Genomic DNA, 20,881 nt, shown 5'->3' with positions numbered 1-20,881 from the left:
TGCAAATACCTACTCCTTCCCGGCCAGAGCCTCCCAGACTGGGCTTCTATTTATGCTTCAAGTGGTCCCCTCACCCTCCGTGTAATGAAAAGCAGCATAACGTCGGGATTTAGAGCATGATCCCCGGAGCTAGACGGCTTGGGTTCAAAGCCCAGCTCTGCCTCTAACTAACTGTGAGATCTTAGGCAAGTTACTTAACATCTGTGTGACTCGGTTTCCCTATTTGTAAAACTGGGTGAATAATAGAATCTATACATAGGGCTGTGGAGGGCCAGATGAGTTAGGACATTAAAACACTCAGAACAGTGCTTGGCACGGGGTGAGTTAACTCTCCGTCATTACACTATCAGAGGCAGTGTGTCCCCTTGAAGGTCCTTCCTCCTTCAAACTCCCATTTCCACTTGTCAAAATCAGTTATTTCTTTGCTCACTGGGTCCCTGGGAATGAAGACGGGGAAGCAGTACGGCAAAGGTCATGGACTTCCATGTCTTAGAGTACAGGGGTCAAGGAGGGTTTAGGGGTACAGCAGTAGGCAGAGGGGTATGGTTGGACCAGGGTGGGTGAAGGGGTGAGCAGGGGCCAGGCCTGACTGGAAACCAGGAGGGACAGCTCTGACGGTAGTCTGGGTGGGGCGGTGGGACTCACACTGCACGTTCAGCTGCACCTGGGCTTCGCGGGGGCGCACGTTGAAGCCATTATAGCGAGCCGTCTGGCAGCGGTAGGTCCCACTCATGTCTCGGCTCACGCGCTCAAGCCGCAGCTTCCCATCCGAGGTCTCCTCGAGGGGCAGCCCCGAGGGCAGCAACGCAGCCTCCTTGTCCACACGGGACCAAAGCACAGGCGGCCGCGGCTTGCCCCGCACCTCGCATTGCAGCTCGGCAGGCGAGCCCTCGCGCACGGTCACCACTGCCCTGCCCTTGGGCACGCTGATGGTGGGAGGCACTGCGGGGCAGGGGAGAGGTACAAGCCGAGTTAGAGCTTCCCCTCACCTCCCCACACCCCTGGCCTCTGCCCTGGGGCCCCGGCTTCCCTCCCCCTAGGTGATCCTTCCTTTCCCATCCCAGCCCGACCCCAGATCCTGCAGTATCTTCAAAGCAGAACTCCCCTCCCCAAATCCTCTCCACTTCGTGGGTCTCTACCTCAAGGTCTCCCAATTCAGAAAGAGTGCTGAAGTCATCCAGGCCAATTCCTTCTATCCCTTTACCCCGACATTACTAAGTTTTGGGGATTCCACCTTTATTTATTTAGGAGGGGTCCCGCTTTTCAAATAGTTCTGCTAAATATCTTCTCCCTCAATTCCCACTCTCCTGCCCACCAGCCCTGCTCTAGTGGAAGCCTCCACCTTCTCTCTCTGGAGTGTCCCCCAACACCCTTACCCTTTCTTCCAAAGTGACAGAATATCTGGGCTTTAGCAGGACACACAGCCAGAATAAAGACGGCGTTTCCCAGTCTGCCTCATGGCTAGCTGTGGTCATGTAACTAAATTCTGGCCAAGGGGGTGTGGGTCTTTAAAGGGAGAGGCAGGCTGGAATGCGGCTTGATGGCTGCAGCTGGCCCTGCCATCATGGACGAGGTGGCACACGCTAAGGATAACAGAATAGCGAGACGAGATGGAGCCTGGGGCCCTGAGGATTTGGTGCAGGAGAGCCACGAGTCCAGCCTAGACTGCTCACTTTTACATGAAGAAGAAACACACATCCAGCTCATTTAAAGCCGCTGTTATTTAGGGTTTTTCTGTTATTCACAGCCAAACCTAATCCAACCCAACACATTGCCCAAATGAAGGGTCTTTTAAAGACTTCCAAGGGTCCCATCCATATCATATCAAACAAATTAAACATGTACATTAAATATAAACTGTAAATAACTCAGCAAGGCAAGCTGAAGTTATTTAATTAGCATAATTTACACTCTGTAAACATTTATACATTTATTGGCTTTAATTCTGCAGTTTTCACTTTGTATTTTGGAGCCAATTAATTTATTTTTCCAATTCTAAACCGTTTCCATGGGTCCTTAAAAAGCTTCCATGCCCTAGGCATCAGCTTATGAGTCAAATGAAGGAAATGGCCCCATACCCCATTGATTTCCCTGTTTCTAAAATATCCCAGCTCCCAACCCTTCTGTGCCCCCACAAGCTAAAGGGCTGTCCACCCATTTTGAAGCCATACTGCCTCCAGGTTAAAGATCAAACTCCTTGGCTCTGCAAACAAGGCCCTTGTGCTCCAACCTCTATCAATCCCCAGCCTCATCTGCCCTTTCCCATCCTGTGTCCCAGCTGTGGGATCCACTTGTAAGGAACATACTTCCTGGACACAGCAAGTCTCATACACCTTGAGGGCTCCCTGTCCCTCCTCTCATGGGCTTGTCCCCCCACCTAGTAAATGCTCACACGGAACACGGGTCCTCTAAGAAGCCTTCCTTGATGATCCCAGGCAGCCTGGTACTCCTCTCGTGCCCCCAGGATGCTCTGCAGACCCCACCTTTAGCTCCTGAGTCTTACCTCAGGTTTGTCCTTCCTTTTCCGGTACCTTGCCTGACCCTTCCACAACAGGTCTACCTCCCTGTCTAGGCAGTGAGCTCTGAGGATGGGGCTGTGGCATTCATGTCTGAGTCCTCAGCTCCTCATCCCAGACATGGCTCAGCAATTTGCAAAATGGATATGTGGAATCTGTGGAGGCCTAGTCCACTCCCAAAGCCCAGCTCAGGTCTGTCTCCTTCTGTAAGCCTTTCCTGATGCCTGCAGCTTCACCTGGCCTCTCCCTGTTCAGATGTCAGGATGGGAAGGGCCTCCAAGCCCATCTGGTTCAATATCTCATGGAGGAGAGACTGAGGCCCAGAGAGTTGAAGAGGTTTAGCCAAAGTCAGCCAGCAATTCAGTGCAAGATACTAGGGGCTGGAGATGAGATTCCAGAGACCTTCTCCAAAGTCATTCCCTCCAAACTCTTGTCATGTTCAAAGTGTAAACCCTTCAGGGGTGGCTAAAAGCAAGTTCTGAAGTCAGGCTGCCTGGGTTTGAATCCCAGCTCCACCACTTATTGATGTGTAACCTTAGTTAAGATATTTAAACTCTCTGAGCCCAAGTTTCTTCATTTCTAAAAACTGAAGATGAATCATCTACCCCATAAAGTAAATCATGAGGCAAATGAGATAAATATAAAATCATCAGAACACACAGTAAACATTCAATAAATGTTGGCCATTATTTCATTATCATTATTTATTATTATTGGAATAAAGACCCAAATCCTCTGCAAAATCTGGCCCCTGCCAACCTCTCTCATCTCACCCTCTGTTCCCAGCCACACTCTCCTTCTTTCAGTGGGCCAGATGCTCCACGTACTTTACTGCCTCAATGCCTTTGCACATGCTGATTCCTTGGCTGTTTTTCTCCTCCACCCTCCCTTTGCTCTCCTTTGCCTACTAAAATTCTGCCCCTCCCTCAGATCTCAGGTCAAATCTGCTATCTTAGGAAATTGTTTCCTGACTTTCATGCATCACAGGTTGCAGTGGGATGATCTGAAAAACATTTGCTACTAAGTACAATGAGGCAGAGCCTGTTTTGCCCACCACTTTACTCCAGTGCCTAGCATAGTGGCTGGCATATAACAGGTGTTTAATAAATGCATGTGGCATGAACAAATGGTATCCTCCTCACTGTGGCCTCCCTTTCCCAAACTGCTGCCCCCACCTCCCTTCCGTGGGTCTTTCCAGCCCCCTCATACCTCCCTTTTGCCCCCCTCCAGCTGCCCACCTGTCTCAGAGGAGATGTTGACTTCGACGCTCAGGTCAGGCACAGGTGCCCCCGGAAAGGAAGCCACGCACAGATAGGTGCCGTAGTCACTGAAGTGTAGGTCAATGAGCTCTAGGCTGCTGGTGACGGCAGGCAACTCAGGGTCATTGCGAGTCACCAGCAGCCTCTTGGACATGCGTGCTGGCTTGCCATTCTTGAACCACTGGTAGGTCACCTTCTCCTGGGGCACTGCATCCACATGACATGACAGCTTCAGGTCCTGGCCCAGCTGTATGTTCTCACTCTCTTTGATCACATCTGGGGTGATCTGGAATGTGGCGTTCTTCATGGCTGTGGGTAGATGGGGAGGGAAGGGTGGCTGGAGTTGGCCCAAAGCCAGGGTTCCCTGTCTCACCACCCCCATCCAGATGCAACTTCTATCCTCCAACTGGCCTTCCTGGAGGTTGGGGGCTACAATCCCACTCCTAGGAGAAACCATCACTTTTTCTACTTGGAAATTGTTCTGCTTGCTCAGATGTGTTCCCAAAAGTTAAAAAAAAAAAAAAGTTTACTGCAGAAAAGTGGATTTAGTAATCAATGCAGCTACTGTTGACCAAACATACACTATGAGAGGCCCTGTTCTAAGCACTGTATGTTGGTTTCCTCATTCAGCCCATCCCACAGTCTTTGAGAGGGGCATTTTATCATCCCTGTTTTACAAACGAGAGAACTGAGGCTCAGACAGTTTAATTCACTTGCTCAAAGAAGTATTGGTAAATAGCCAATCTTGAATTCACACTCAGAGCCTGTGCTCTTAACTACTATGCTGCTTTATTTTTATTGCTTTAAACCCAGAATATACAAAATACAAATTTTGGAAGGAGGCACCAGAATGTAATACTAGTTCTATCTAGAGAATGGGACTGAGGGGAATTAAGGGGAAATTTTTAACTTGCCCTTTTGTGCTGTTTAGCTCTTTTGCGACAAGTTTGTGTCAAAAAAAAATATTTTACATGCAATTACATAAAAATAGAGTTTAGAAAGAAAATGGTCTGGCCTCTTTTAAAAATCTAAATATTGTTTAATGTATGCCAAGAGTTAGACAGAATTCTTAATATTAGGTGCTCATTGGAAAAGACTCTGATACTCCATAAATCAGGACTGGGCTGAGCAAAGCAGGCTGTATGTCACCCCAAGAGATGACACAAGTGTTTGATGTAAATCGCAATCTTATCAACCCAGGTTTTAAAGGTCAAATAGAATCAGGTGGAGAAAAACAATCTTCTGATGGGAAAAGTACCATCAAATGAAAAAGTAGTCATCAGATAACCACAGTTTGACCATTGTCTTTCATGCTACCTAATCAGAATTAAGGAAACAGTCATAGAGAGATAGCTTCTTTTTGTGAGGGGAGTCAGGGAGAGACTGGTTAGTGAGAGATGAACAAAGAAGAGTGTTCATGTCCATCAGAAAATTCTCAGTTGAATTTGACAGAAGCTGTATCTTACTTTCAAGTGCTAAAGAGCTGAAAACAAGCCTGGATCTTAAAAAAAAAAAAAAAAAAAAAAAATCTTTAAAAATAAATTTTAAAACAACCTAAAGCTGCACAAGCAGAAGAATTTAAAGTTTTCTCCTTAAAGCAGAGTAGTAAAATCAAGATCTTTTCAAGTAGCTAATGGTAATTACTGAGGCTGAAGTTTAGTTAGAGAAGTATTTGTACTTCTTTAGATTGTACTCCAAGTTTTAATCATTTTCACATTTAGTAATTATCTTCATACTCACTGAAATGCTCTATTAATAAAGACTTACATATGAGGTATGTGGAAATGTGTGTTATTTTCACTTTAATTCTATTAATCATGTAGAAACCATTGTACAGGGAGAAAGCCAGGAACTTTCTCTTAGAGTCTGAAATGTCCACAATTAGCTTTCTGCAGCCTCAGTTTCCCAATCTAAAAAAATCTAGGTAATCAACACCAGCCCTTCCTACTTCTTGGATTGTTGAGGTTATATTTGAAAATGTATTGATAGATTGTAAACTGTAAATAAAACTTTATATAAATCTTAGTCCTGCCATCTGCTGGCAGACACCTGAATTGCAGGGAAATCAAAGCACCTGGAACCTGCTTTCTCAGCCTATCTCCCCTACCAAGGAGAAGCAGACAGGCCACTTTCCCATTTCAGTTCCTGAGGGACAGGGATCCTGTCTGCTTCCCAAGTTCCCTTCCACCCTTCCGGAGCCACGTACATCGCACCAGGAGGTTGACTGTCTTCTTGGCAGGGTTGCCCACATTGTTGGTGGCTGTGCAGTTGTAGTAGCCAGAGTCTCGGGCCTGCACTGAAGGGATGCTGAGGGTGCCACCCTGGGCCAGGGCACCCAGGGGCAGTGGGCCTGGTCCATGGGACCACTGCAGCTGGGGCAGGGGATCACCGCCTGTCAGCAGACACTGTACCGTCACATTCTCCCCAGGATTTACCACCAGAGTTTCGTTCACAGACAGCTTCAGGGCTGGTGGAGCTAGGAGGACAAGAATGGGGTCTTAGGGGACTGTGAGGCAGGGCTGGATGTGGGGGAGGAGAAGCAGGGAGGGGATGGAGGCCAGGGAAGACCTGTGGGGGGAGAAGGGAGGGAGCAGGCAGGAGGGAGGAGGAGACACACTCGTGGCGATGTGCCTGGAGTCTTGTGTGGGGTGGGCACCACCTCTTGATTGAGAACTCAGCCCAGGTGGGCAAGGGGATGGGCAGGGAAGTGCCTGTACCTGTGATGTTGGTGAGCCAGAAGGTGACGGCCTTGTCCGGGATGCCACACACGTTGCGTACAGACACCTGGCAGGTGTAGCTGGCATAGTCCTGGGGCCGCAGGTTCTTCAGCTTCAGGACCTTGGTCTCCCCCTGGGCAGCGACCACTGGGGTGAGGGGCCTGCTTGGGTCTCCAGGGGTCTCACATACATTCACCAAGCACCAGAGGCCACAGTAAATTCCTGTTCAGGACTGAGTCTGGAGTGGATGCCACACTCCCCATACCCTGGCTTCCATGAGTCTGATGGGTGTCCTGGTACACACTGACCAGGGCCAGGCCTCAGTTTCCCCATTCTCGGAAATGGAAGGGTAAGGAGGGAATCCTGTTCTGTCTTACAACCCATACAAATATATGGCTGGCCCTACAGGCCATGCCCACATGTGGAGTTCTGACAGCTACCTAGGAAAGCTGCCTCTGAAAGCTCTCCCTTGCAGGATGGTTTCATCACCAACTCCTGGGACTGTAGGAGACCCATGGGAAGTGACCCATCTCTCCAGCTGTGCCTGCCCATGGGTTCCCAAGACCCCGCCAGCCAGCAACAGGCAGGGATGACCTGTCTGCTCCAGGAGGTGCCTTTCCTAACTGGCAATGTTCTTAGAGAACATGTTGCCTCGGGGACTCTCCTGTCCTCGCCACTGCTCCCTGACCTTTCTGTCTCGGTTTTGTCTGCCCCAGGTGGTCTGAAGCCCAATCAAAATGCTTCTGATGTCAGAAAAAACTTGTTGGAGTCAGAGCAGTCCCTGGAACTCCAGATGGTGAGGCCTCAGACCCCCTGCCCCCCTCCCTTGTGGGGTACAGGAGGAAAAGTGTGGGGTGAGCCATGAGGAGACCAAGCCAGCTGCTGCCCATCCTGACCTGGGTGTAGAGGGGCTCATAGATGTCGACCCCATTGTCCTGGCTGTGAGACAGGGTGTCGGAGCCCCGCTTCCAGATGAAGCGGGCAGGTGGGTTGGAGTTGACCGTACAGCGCAGGAACACCGTCTTCTCCTGGTAGAAGTTGCCTCGAACATCACTCACTGTCTGGTGCACTGTCAGCACTGGCTCGTCCAGGTCTGCAAGGGCACAGCCTCAGTTGTGTCAGAGCTGTATGACCCATAGGTGGGGGGCTGGGGCCCCTGCAGCCCTCAGGGAAAGTTAAGCACCCTCATGGGATGCTTCCAGAGAGCCAGATGCTCTCCCAACCCTGCAAGCTTGAGCGACCTGTTAGAGGCAGAGGACTGGACTTGTTGGCTTCTCAGCTGTCTCTCCCCAGGGACCTGCATGGGAGGGGGTGTCTATCTTCACCCTCCTATCATGGGATGGAAGAAGCAGCTGCACACTGGAAATCAGGCCATGTCTGTCAGCCCCTTCTAGCCTCAATAACTTGAGAAACGACCCTCGGCCCCAGGGTGCGGCAGCCCCTGGGTGGCTGAAGGGGGACAGAAGAGAGGGCCCGGGGTTCCATTGCTCACCACTCTAAGGTCCCACTTGCAGGGCAGGGGATGTATTTAATGGGTAGGTTCATAATGGATATTCAGATGGTGGCAGACAGACCCTTAGGCCTGGCCCCACAGCTTCTGGGTACCTAGGTCAGCCTGGATGGGCACAGAGGTGGGTGGCAAGCAGGCAGATAGCCTCTTGGTGGTCAAGGGCATATCCATGGAGGGCAGGCAAGGACTGGGGGCTTCCAATTCAACCAGCAGCAAGGACTGTGGGGGTACAGTCCTGCAGGTGTTGGGGTAGGGAAGTTTCAGAGCTGCCCTGGGACAAAAAGAGACATGAGGTACTGTGGGAAGGGCACTGGACCATAGTGAGAAGAGACCTATGCAGTGAGCAAGTCACAAGTCCTTGGGTTCAGTTTCTTCATCTGTGGAATGGGTATAATCCAATCTGCCCTGCCCTCCCTGACCACTTTACAGGGATGCTGCGAGGTTCATATGGGATTACATATGGGTGAGTGGTATATGGTAGTGCACATCAAAGGAACATCAGGGATGCCCTTCTCTATCCCGGAAGAGAGAAAGTCTCTACAGTTGTTCTCCAGGAAGTGCCACTTTTCTATCCTCCTCCCCATGCCTCCTTCCCAGTGTGAGCTCCCCGGAGCGGGCCCCTGGCCTGGGGACTGAGAGGCAGACTGACTCACACTGCACGTCCACCCGGATGGACTTGATGGCAGGCACGCCCACGCCGTTCTCAGCCTTGCAGTAGTAGCGGCCGCCCTGCGTGCGTGCAATGCGTTCGATGCGCAGCGTCTCATTGAACACCGACGTCTCCTGGAACTTGTCTGACGCGCTGCCCGCGGTCTTGGTCCAACGCACCTGGGCCAGCCAGGCAGGGCAGAGTCAGACCACACAGAGAGAGAGGCAGGACTCCCCGTCCACCCCCATACTTTTCCACGAGTGCACATGAGGTATACACAGCCCTGGGAAACTAACCCAAACAGCCTCATGGGAATGCACACTGGAGGCAGGACCTCGCAGTGAAGAGCCTGGGGAATCTGGGGTCAGACGGAGGTTTTTAAAAAGGCAGTATGTGCAGTCGTTAACACCATGGATTTGTGGGCAACTGACCCAACCTCTCCTGCCTTCCTTTACGCATCTGTAAAATGGAAATACTACTCCCTTCCTAGGCTTCCTAAGAAGACTAAATGAGTATAAAATTAGTTCCTGGAAAAGTAAGAATTTGATTAAATTTGTGTTTTTCCACCTATTAGCTTAGTGGCCTTGGGTAGGTTACTCATCTCCTAGCTTCAGATTTCTCACCTGTGAAAGAGGTCCATGTGGTAGTCACCCTCCACCATGGCGCCCAGTGGTCCCCACCTTCTGGTATTCACACCTTTCTGTACTTCCCTCCCATTTTGTACCAGGGATGGTCTGTGTGACCAATAACATTTGGCAGGAGTGATGGTGTGTCACTGCTACTCTTATTCCTCACCACCCTCAACTCTACCCTCGTGGACTCAGGGGTATACAAAACTTGGGGAAGGCTACATGCGGTTTCAGGCCATTCAGACATAGATCAGAGGGTGCTCTGGAGAAAGAATAAGACCATGAAAATATTTTTTCTTTTCGTACTTGACATTTTGCAGTTTTACCATGATTTATCTACATGGGGTTTGTTTACAAACTGCTTAGGACTTTGTTTATCCATCTGAGAGTTTGTACCATTCTTCAATTCTACAAAATTCTCAGGCTTCATCTCTTTAAATATTGCCTCCTCTAAGTTTTCTCTAGTCCTTCTAGAATGCCTAAATTTGTTATAGCTTCTTATTCTATCCTCCATGTCTCCCAATTTCCTTTTCACATTGTGCAGCCCTTTGTCTTCTCCAGACTGCATTGTAGCTGATTTCCTTGGATTCACCATCCAATTCACCAGTTTCTTCTTTAGCTATTTCTATGGTATTGAGGCCAAATCTAAAGACTATATTATTTTTTATTTCTAGGATTTCTATTTGCTTTTTTTCCTTATCTTAACTGATCAAGTTTAATAGTCTCCTGTCTTATGGATTCTACTCTTTCCATTGTCTCTTTGAACATTTTAAACATATTTATTTTAAAGATTCTTTCATATTGCTCTATTATCTCTGTTTTCTCAACAGTAAATTGTTCAGTTATTTGGGTCTATGGGCTGGCTCTCCTGGCACTGTATTTTTAGATATGTTTTAAAAATTCACTCCACAGGCTTGTGTTCAGTAGGAGTTATCTTGCTCAGAAGTCCCACTTGGGCCCTGACAGGCCCGTCTGTGATGTAATTTTATGGTTGCCTCTGCCAAAGATATACGGGTTCATAGGGTCCAACCAGTTTGGGTTTGTTGTTGTTAGTTTGCTGTTGTTGTTGTTATTTTGGCTGCACCCCAGGGCATGTGAAATCTTAGTTCCCTGACCAGGGATCGAACACACCCCCCCTGCACTGGAAGCACAGAGTCTTAACCACTGGACCGTCAGGGACGTCCCAGTTTTTATATTAGTTTCTTAGCTTAAGGTTTCCTCACCACTTGGATAGTGCAAGACGCAGGCTGGATTAGGGTTATTCCCTCATAGGGACTCTGTTTGCACCCACACCCTGAAGCAGAAAGTCTGCTCCCTGCTATGACTCTGGGCTGTGGGGCAGAGATCTTCTGGTCCCCATTCATAGATGGCATCACTCTTACCAAGCTTCCAGCTTTAGGTAGGAAGTCCAGTTCCAGCTCCAGTCATAGGTGGGCCTGTGGCCTCAGCTCATACCTCCCACATGTGTATTAATACTACTTTCCCTGAGGTGGGTACGCAGTTAAGTCCCTCCCAGTACTAGTTTCTTCAACTTTTGCTCACTACCATCACTATAGATTTCTTCTTAATTTTAGCCATAGACAGTCCCTCTCTCTTGCTATTAGTTTGGAGTAGGGAATTCCATGCCCACTTATTCCTTCATCTGACCACAAAGTGGGCTGTGAGATGATATTTGCTCCACCCCTAGACTGGATGCTCCATGACAACGGAAACTGCAGCTGTATCCTCAGGACCCATCACAGTACTTGGCACATAGCAGGTGCTCAATAAATATTTATTGCAATGAAATGAGCAAAAAGGTGCCAGGAGGCATTTCAGGAGAGGTAGAAGAGCAGGGGCTAAAGTAAGAATGAACAGGGTGTATTTGGACGGGTTCACTGAAGACAGGGTGTGAGGAGGATGGCATTGGGAAATCAGACAGGACAGGCAGGTAGGGGCTGGATTATTGGGGGATCTTCTGTTCCACTCCTATGAGCCTGAACTGGCTCTGGTAGGTAATATGGAGCCACTGAAGGTTTCTGAGAAGAGGAGTGATACCATGTAGCAAGTCTGAGGATGATGATTCTGGGAGCAGGGTGCAGGAATAGATTGGAGGGGGAGATGTGGGAGAATGGGAGGCCAGTTTGAGTCTACTGCAGTGGTCCAAGGGACAGGACTAAAGGTCTGGCCTCAAGGGGTAATGAGGAATAGGAGACCCATGCAAGGGACATAAAAAGAAAGGCCTCAGAGCCTGGCTAAACATGGGGAATGACATGAGCTGAGTCCAATATGAGCCCCAGGGTTTGAGCCCAGGTAGCAGGAAGAACAATGAAACTACAAATGGAAATAGAAAATGGGTTCATGGACATGCAGCCACAGCCACAAACGACTCTTACATGTGATGCACAAGGGGACACACACAGGTGGCCAGTGCGGCCTTAGGGAGAGGTGGCCCAGCTGCCTCCCTGGCTTTAGGGAGGACCATCCCCAAAGTCACACCTATAAAAACACTAACCTGAAGACTGGCAGCACTATTTTCACTTCCAACAAAACCTTTAAGAAGGAGCAAGCGGTGATGATAGTTTCAGACTGAAAGAGTCTTTAGGGGTTTTCTTGTCCATCTGCTCACCTCAAGACCAAACCTACTAAAGCTGTCCCTGTTCCCCAAATTATCCCGAACAAAAGGATTTTGCAATCATTGTGATTCCTAGGATCCAGTCAGAACCTTTTCTGCTGCTTTTAAAGTTCACAGCAGCTCACTAGCAAATTTCACCCATCCCTCCAGCTCATCCTCCTGCCTCTTCCTGTCAGCTCTCAGTGATAACCAGCCAGCACTTCCTGCCTGAACCATATACTTAGTCTGGGACAAAATTCACCCAGATTTTCCAGACACATATCTTCTGTTACTTTCTAATACCTTTGAGCCTCTTAACCTCAAAAGTGTGGTGCTTGCCTATTGGAAGCCTCCTGAAGTAGCAAGTGTATTGTATGTTGTTGGTAACTCCTGGCTTTCCCAACCCAAAGATGGATACACTAGGAGGAAGCGTGCCAAGCTCCAGAGAACACTGATTCTGGATTCAAATTCTGCTCCCACCCTCACAAGAACTGGGTGACCTTGGGAGTTTACCCAATCTCTCTGAGCCTCGATTTCCTCAGCTTAAAATGGAGGCCCTAATGCCTTCCTCACAGCATGGCTGTGAGGCTCCAAAGAGAAAACACTGGAGAAAGTAGTTGGCACATGGTCTGCCTTCAAACAGTGGCTAAAGGTATATCTGAGGGAGTGTCCACTCAACAGATGCAGGGAATGGAGTGGAACTGAACAACCAACACTCAGTTTTTCCCCTCAGTCGTCGATGTTTCCAGGTGAATGAGCTCACAGCCTCTAGCCCTTCCCCACAGAGTTTATTTTCCAGCTGTTTCCCCAGCCCCAGACTCCTGACTTCTGTTGACTTGCTGCTGTCCGTCTCTCGTCCCAGCTCCCACTGCCTCTTCTGATCCCAGCGTGGGGTGGGGGGTTAGGAGGCAGCGGCAGGAGGGGCCCGCTCAAGCCAGAGCGGGGGCTTACCTGGGGCCGAGGGTGCCCGGTGACAAGGCACTGCAGCACCAGCGTGTCCCCCTCCCGGATGGTGTAGACGCGCTCACTGATGTTGTCCTCTTTCACCACACATGCCTGGCCTGCGTGCACGATCTGAGCCTGGGATGGAGCTGGTGGGAGACAGGGAGGTTTAGACAGGAGGCATGGAGGCCAGAGGGGGTCTAAGGCTCCCTCCTGAGTGTGTCAGGGGGAGGGGCGGGCCCAGATTCCCCCAGGACATTCCCTCAGAGGCCTGATCCCATCGAGCTCAGGAAAGAATCCTTCCAGGGCCCCAGGCCAGAACCGGAAGGGCCAGGGACTCAGGAAAGGGGTAATTCCTCCCTATCCCAAGGTCCTTGCAAGAGATCTGTGCTCTTCAATGAGCTGAGGATTGTGAGGGGGCTTTGTAATCTGTACAGGGTGGTTATCACTCAGAGAGCATCAAGTCTTAGCAGCCCCCTGACGTGGAGGCCTCTGGTGCTCTGCCCAGCCCCCTGTATCTGGCAATGCCTCCATTTCTAGCTGCTGTGTTAGCTGCTAGTCACGCAGAGCTCACCTGCCCTAGGGAATTGCCCTCTACCAGTGGGAGCTGCCTGGACCAGACATGCCTAGGAAGTCATCCTTTCCCCAATATATACACACACCCCAGTGACTGGTGGACACGATGCAAAAACGCAGCCATCTTGCCTCAAAGTGGGGTGACCATGGTTCTATTCATGTTCCAGAGGCCCCCTATCCCACCCGAGGGAGCAGGCTGAGACTAAACAAACTAAACCACATTTTCACCTGTCTGTTTCCCTTGTCCCCTTTCAGTTTGTCCTGAGAGCACTTTCTCAGCAAATCACTTGCCTGAACTCACCCCCGGCAACCATCCCAGGCTCAACTTTAAGCGAACCTAACTAAGATATCCCCCAGCCCCGTGGCATGCACACCCAGACCTCACCCAAAGGCCTGTTACTTTTCCCTCATTGCTCCCTGAACCTATGCCAGCCTCCTCTCCAAGGGACAGACGTTCTCACCAGGGGCCTGGAGGTTCTCAAAAGACTTGGGATCCTCCCTAACCTCTCTCACAGTGGCCAGGTTTGGGATCTGGCCAGGGCTGGGGGACCAGAGCTAGGATATGGCTGGGGGACCCAACAGGAAAATGATTGAACCAGAAAAGTTCACAGCCCTCCTTCAGTGTCTTCACTGCCCTGAAGGCAAATCAGCCCCCAGCCCAATAGTACTTGGGCTCTGGGAAGGAAGGCAAGGCCCTCAAGTTCAAACCTGCCTGCTCACAGATGAGGGTGGAAGGTGTGGAGGCAGAAGAGCTAATTCAGGGCATGAGGGACACAGGGGGTGAAAACTGAGTCCTTGCCCTAAAGAGGTACAGGGATGTGAGATAAAACCTCTTCATAAAATGAGTAACTTCCTCCAGGAAGTGTTCCATGATTGACCTACATCCTCCCTCCATCTGTATCCATCACTCTTCCAGCACAACAACAAAGCATCAATCTGTGTGTCTACCAAACTCAGGATTCTTATCATTCTGCCTACCAGACCATAAGCTTCACCTTGGTATCCCCAGCAAAAAGCCTTGAACACAGCAGGTACTCAGTGAACAATGAATGAATGAATTTATAGGACTATGCCATGGTGAAGCTGCTAAGCATTGTAAGAGAGGTAAAGAAGGAGAGAGGAGGTCATAGGATGTCAGAGGAGAGAGACATCACTGTCTGCTGGAGGAAGAAACAGAAGGCTCTTTGGAAGAGGCAGCTTTTGAACCAGCCCTCAAAAAACAGGGGGGCTGGGAAGTTGTTGTATAACAAAGGGAGTCCAACTCGAGGATGGAAGATGCCTTAGAGGACTGGGGCGGGGAGGGTGGGGGGGACTGGGGGGGGGGGGAGTCAAGGAAGGGAGGGAATACGGGGATATGTGTATGAAAACAGATGATTGAACTTGGTGTACCCCCCAAAAAATAATAATAAAAAACAAAAAAAACAGGGGGGCTTCCTGCAGGTTGACAGGGCAGTCTTATATTCTATATTACCTAGGGTAAAACACTAGTGATCTTTGGACCTTCATTTTCTCATCTCTAAGATGGAGAGAATGCTGCCAACCCTGAGCACTCACAAGTGTGGAAGCAATTATAACACAGGATAAATGAGAAGTGTTTAGTAGAACTCTGGTGTGTTCTACTGTTGCCACAAGTAGCGCCTTAACAGAGTCTCTCCAACCAACACTGATGGGACAGTCATGAACTCATTACAGAGCCGGGTCCACAGAGGCAGTCTGGCCACAGGTCAAGAAGTTTGTGGGGCAGCCATTGGGGGTGATGTAGGCTGTGTTCAACCATGAGAGTCTCTGCAAACAGCAGCAGGTTCTGCAAACAGTGGCAGCTGCCACCAACCCAGAGTCTGAGTGTCCAGTCTGGCTCCCATGGAGCAAAGAACCTAGGCTAGGTGTCAGGAGACAAGCTGTGTGACCTTGGGCAAGTCGGACCTCATGGGCCTCAGTTTCCCCATCTACAGGAGCAGTGTAAATCAGATTATTTCTGAGGTCTTTTTTCAACTCATACTTTCTATAAATTTTATAAATAGGACATAGTCCCTGTATAAGATATACCCCGGAATCTGGGGAATGGGTCTGAAACTGTTACCCCCTGCAATGAAAATGCACTGGAAGAGATAGCCATCTGTGGCCGAGGTCCTCAGGAAATCTCATCAGGAAATAACCCACCAATGTGTGATGTGTGTGCCAGTTGCTGATAAGACCAGAAGGCTGCATGTATGTCTGCAAGAGGCCTGGGGTGCCTCTCAACAAGGAAGACATTGATTTAACAGGCTCCAATGGAAGATAAGCTGTAATCTTGGACACTGTGGCTTGCCCGTAGCCAGGCAGTGTTGTAATGACAGACGCTTTGGTGACTGATAAGGAATACTGAAAAGAGCTGGAGACCTGGACTTCCTCAGGGCCCAGCCAGCACAAGCCAGAAAAGACAGGGTCCGGCCAACAGACACAAAGCCTCTGGCCACCTGACAGGTGCATTCCTCGCTGGAGAAGGGGCTCTGTGTTGGCATCATGGATGATGACATCATTAAGATTATCCAACTCCCTTAATGACATTAACTACTAAGACTATCCAACTCTAAAATGGTAGAACCACTTTCAAAGAGATTTTGGCAGCACCTACTCAGGCTAGACAAGTGTACACCCCATGATGCAGGAATTCCACTCCTGGGTATGTACCCAAAGGAAATTATGCTTATGACAACCAAACAATAGGTCTAAGAATACTCATAGCAGCCTTATTCATTACAGCTAAAAACAAGAAACAACACACATGTCCATCAAGAGCAGCGAAGGTGAACAAATTCTGGCATATTCATGCAATGGATTATTACACAGAAGTGAAAAAAGAACTATAGATGGACACAACAACCCTACTGAATCTCACAGCACAATCTGTAAGAGTTCAGACATAAAAGAGGAAATAGAGTATGATTTCATATATTTGAAATTCAAGACTGTGAAAACCAACCTTATAGTAACAGAGATCTAAACAGTGGTTGCCCTTGGGTGCAGGTGGTGGGAAGGGCACGAGAAGTTTCTGGGGAGGAGATGGGATCCCATCTAGTGAGATGGAAATGCTCCTGGTCCTAATCTGAGTGGTTGTTATACAGGTGGATGTACATGTCAAAATGCATCAAGGTGGGACTTCCCTGGTGGCGCAGTTGTTAAGAATCCGCCTGCCATGCAGGGGACACAGGTTTGATCCCTGCTCCAAGAAGATCCCACATGCCATGGAACAACTAAGCCCATGCATCACAACTACTGAGCCTGTGCTCTAGAGCCCACAAGTCACAACTATTAAGCCCATGTGCCACAACTACTGAAGTCTGCACACCTAAAGCCCGTGCTCCACAACAAGAGAAGCCACTGCATTAAGAAGCCCACCCACTGCAATGAAGAGTAGCCCCTGCTCACCACAACTAGAGAAAGCCCGCACGCAGCAACGAAGACCCAATACAACCAATAAATAAATCAAGTTTTTTAAATGCATCAAGGTATTTGCTTAAGATTTTCCTGTATCACTTTACACTTCAATTAGATAAAAACAAAAGAAAAAGAAAAAGAGCATCCACCCCCACTTTGATGACATTGCCTGTTGAGATTATTCAGTTTCCTCTGTTGACACTAACCATTACAATAACCCAGTCCTTTACTCCGAGATCTACTTGATGAGCCACTTCCCACGGTTGACTTCTTCCCAGTGTAGATTTTCCTTCTGGAGCAAATGCTGCTTAACTGCAAGGCACCCAGGTCCCCTTGGCCTAGGCATTCCTATATGCCCATCACCCCCACTAAGTTTCATTAACGTAAGTCAGCTTCCCCGACTCTGCTCACCCCTGGAATGGCTAGAACTGTGTTTCTGACCCTAAACCAACAGAGATCCCACCACGTTTCAGGCCCCCAAAGGGATTCTGTCCTACTAAGCCTGAGCCTCTCACTCTACACACCCCAGGAAGGCACTGCCAGCAACAGCATCTTTTGATTCCAAAGGCAACCAGGCCGGGGCCTGAGTCCAGAGGCACCGTGACATAATCCCTTCATTCAGTCTATCAAACAACAAATGCTTCGAGCCGGCCGCTGCACTGGATGCTAGAGAGACTGTCATGAAAAGCAAACAAGGACCAGCTCTGCAAGAGTGTTGTTGGGGAGATGGATGGCGAAGAAGGAAACAGAAATGAATGGATGGTTTCAGAGCATGTTAAGTGCTAAGGTGACCCTAAAGCAGCGGGACGTGACAAAAGGAACAGTGTGCAGAGGAGAGATCTGCTGGAGAGAGGTGGTCAGAACAGACAATCCGGGACGAATGTCTGGCTCTGCTGCCCACTTGCTGGGTGACACTGGGCAAGTTACTTAACCTCTCTGAGCCTCAGCCTCTTCATTTGTAAAATGGGAACAATAGTGCCTTCTCCCAGGGCTGGTGTGAGAGTTGAATACAATATATGTAAAACATCTGGCCAAAGAGCATGTGTTCTGTCAACAAATGACAGCTCCTGAGATTATTAAATAGGAGCAAGAGGTAGGGACAGGAGATCACCCTCTGTGGGCCCCTCTCTATCCCAGGGGTGGCAGCACTCAAAGCAGATGCTAAGCCATTAGGGATGTTTCATAAGCATGTTCAAAATTCATGTTGAGGACTGTGCAGGGCTTCAGAGGAGTGGGAAAACCAGAGGGGAGGCGTGGAGCCCTTTCTGAGCATCCCTCTTACATACCTTAACTTTCAGAAAGTTACTTTGTGACTTTTGGCAAGTTATTTAACCCCATTTGTAAAATGGGGTTGTGGGGAGGAATAAATCAGTAAACTCAGGTAAAGTATTTAAAGCTGTCTGGTACACAGTAAGCCACCAAACACGTCAGCCAGCATTATTATTCTGTAAGGGATCCTTCACTCCTCTCAAAACCCCACCTCCCCAGGGGCCTGCAAGGCCTTCACAGGAAAGGACGCTGCCTCACCTGCCACAGATGGTGAGGCCTGATACATTCCTGGGGCCCATTGTATATTTGCAAGCTCCTTGCCTCAGTTCTCAGATCCAGAAAGGGCGTGTCCTATTTAGCCTCCTTTGGCAGAGAAGGAGACTGAGGCCTGGAGAAGGGAACACTCTGTCCACTCACAGACACAGGACAGCAGCACAGTTGGGGCTCGAACCCAGGCCTTCTGCCCACTAGCTTGGAATTCAGTGCACTGCCCTGCACAGACTCCCCTATCCCCGCCTTGTGTCACCAGGGGAGCCCTTTACAATGCACATTCCCAGGCCCATGCAGAACCACTAGCCCTGACTCCTCAGGGGTGGGCCTCAGGCTGTATTTGTAACACGCTCCCTGGGAATTTCAGAGGCACTGCTGGATTTGTTTATCTCTGCTTGATGCCATGTTGATGGATAGAAAATAGGACAGGATTTTGGAATAATTTCCCTGCTTCTGGTCTATGAGATTTTTGCCATTTCATTCTCCCAAGCTTTAGCAACAAACCGCCATGGAAAAGGAAAACAGTGTCCCCCAACTCGTGTGCCATAAAACACTCATGGATAGCCCATCGCCAAGTAAGGACACTGCATCTTCTCGTTCCTTCTCAGAGTCTCAGCACACCAGAGTACCCTATTAAAGGCTCTGAAAAGTCCTGCAGTAAACACATCCATGTAACTTGATTTAATCCACTGCTTTCCATTTGACCACAAAGCTCTCTCTCAACAGAGTATAATGGTTGTGGAGTCAAGTAACATGCCCCTCCCCAGCCCCTTGGCTGAGAATAATCAAGTGGCATGAGGGATGTCACCCATGAGGCAGCATCCTAAGGAGGACAGCTGGGCAGAAATGGCAAGTCCCTGACAGATGCTTCTGGCCTATCAGCTCAGTCCTTTCTACCTCCAAAAGTATACACCCCAAATCGTAGATAGGGGTGGAGAATGCCTGCACAAAGGAGGCCCAGTGAGGAAGCCACAAACTCTCAAAGACACGTGTTAAGGCAAATTCCAGCTTGCTCCCTGGGCTTCTGAAGGGAATCCTCCCTGGAAACTAGAAGGCAGAATCTCATCAAGGGTCCCCATGCCCCATCAGAGGATTTTCTCCCTGCTGCTAGCCAAGGGGGTGGGGGAGGTGGGCGAAGTACACGGGGATGCAACAGTAGGACGGAGGGCCAAACAAGGCTGACAGACAGCGAAGGGAATGAAGACCCTTGATTAAAAGCCCCATCAGCTTCCCTTCAGCTTTCCTCCCCACCCGAAATTTTAAAAGGTTAATCATGACCAAGTGGGACCTGGTGTCCTGCTTCCCGTTCCTGACTCTTTCAGGGCAAGTGTGTCTGCAGGCTGGGGAAACTGCCAAACAGAGCAGGGTGGGGGGAGGGCGAGGAGAGAAGACAAGAAGGGGTGTGTGTGTCCTGCAGACTTCCCCACCTGAAGTTGGTTCTATCTCCCAGTTACTGGATGGCAGGGGAAGTACCACCACCCTAACCACCTCCTGGAAGCATCACTGACTGTTCCAGGCCAGGCGATATGGAAACAGAATCTGTGTTCTGGTCCTAGCTTCTATCAGATAGTCATTCAACAAATCCTTATAAATGTGAGGTTCTGAGCTTGGTGCTGGGGGTACAGAGAGCTATGGCACCCAGGCCCTGCACTAGGGAAGTGTATAGTCTAGAAGAGCTGGGATAAGAATGATGCCTATAAAGGCCTGCTGAGAGGCAGAAAGGAAACAAGGAGGGATTACTGTGAGCTGGAGTTATGTCTCAGGTCTCCCTCCCATCACGATAATATAACAATCACATAATGATACATACATAATAATAATGTTACCCTGCGCTGGCATTGAATTGAGTGTTTTATATCTATTATCTTATTTATTGCTCATAACAAGCCTATTATTGTTCCCATTAGTCAGATGAGGAAGCTGAGGCTCAGCAAGGTTAAGTAACTTGCCCAAGAATGCCCTGCTGGTTTGGAGTCCATCTGACTCTCTGACTTTTGTGCTAAGCCCCATGCATTTCCAATTTCCAAGTGTCTGGCACAGTGCTGAGGACATGCGGCTCCGGGCACAGGACATAGTCTCTGAGTTGCTGCCTGGGCCTGTCCCATGTGGCATTCTTAGAAACTACTCCTCCCTCATTCTCCCAGCTCCTAGTACGCACATGTTTATCGATCCTTTTTTGTATGTAATGCAAATGGACACTTAATAATTTAGCAGAGTTAACAGTGCTGAAATATTAACCGGCTTTTCTCTTTTAATTAGCTGCTCAGAGAATGGCGGCCAGGGTCTGAAAGGAGACTCTCAGGGCAGGCGCTTAGCTGGCCCCGCCTGGACCTCCTTCTGCCAGGGATGATGCTACACGCCTCTCCTGCCGACCTCAGGGCATCAAAGGTGGACCTCTTGGGAAAACTAACCCTGCTCGCTGTGCTCTCCCAGTGAGGGTTCGCCCTGCCCCACCACAGCCCTGTCTGCAGAGCTGGCTGAAGCCTGTCCTCTGTTTGGGCTGCTAGCAGCGGGGGCAGGCCAGGGAGCTTCTC

The 20,881-nt window shown here is 49.4% G+C and overlaps 1 protein-coding gene across 3 annotated transcripts in view; it reads right to left on the bottom strand.

Moving 5' to 3' along the window:
• Positions 1 to 20,881, bottom strand: part of MDGA1 (MAM domain containing glycosylphosphatidylinositol anchor 1) — a 54,320-nt gene that overhangs the window by 11,183 nt on the left and 22,256 nt on the right. For all 3 annotated transcript variants that reach the window (XR_009048040.1, XM_057699398.1, XM_057699397.1), the window contains exons 2-8: positions 12,825 to 12,964; positions 8,656 to 8,830; positions 7,389 to 7,585; positions 6,493 to 6,625; positions 5,982 to 6,251; positions 3,755 to 4,084; positions 646 to 942 (exon numbers count right to left, since the gene is read on the bottom strand). Coding sequence is in view for 2 of the 3 variants with exons in the window: in XM_057699398.1 (XP_057555381.1) it covers positions 646 to 942; positions 3,755 to 4,084; positions 5,982 to 6,251; positions 6,493 to 6,625; positions 7,389 to 7,585; positions 8,656 to 8,830; positions 12,825 to 12,964 (1,542 nt within the window). In the remaining variant the exon portion in view is untranslated. The remainder of the gene's footprint in view (positions 1 to 645; positions 943 to 3,754; positions 4,085 to 5,981; positions 6,252 to 6,492; positions 6,626 to 7,388; positions 7,586 to 8,655; positions 8,831 to 12,824; positions 12,965 to 20,881) is intronic.

This window comes from Hippopotamus amphibius, chromosome 11, assembly GCF_030028045.1.
Source record: "Hippopotamus amphibius kiboko isolate mHipAmp2 chromosome 11, mHipAmp2.hap2, whole genome shotgun sequence".
Taxonomy (NCBI): Eukaryota; Metazoa; Chordata; class Mammalia; order Artiodactyla; family Hippopotamidae; genus Hippopotamus; species Hippopotamus amphibius.
The sequence above is the reverse complement of the archived record's forward strand: the minus strand, read 5'-3'. Positions and strand labels throughout refer to the sequence as shown.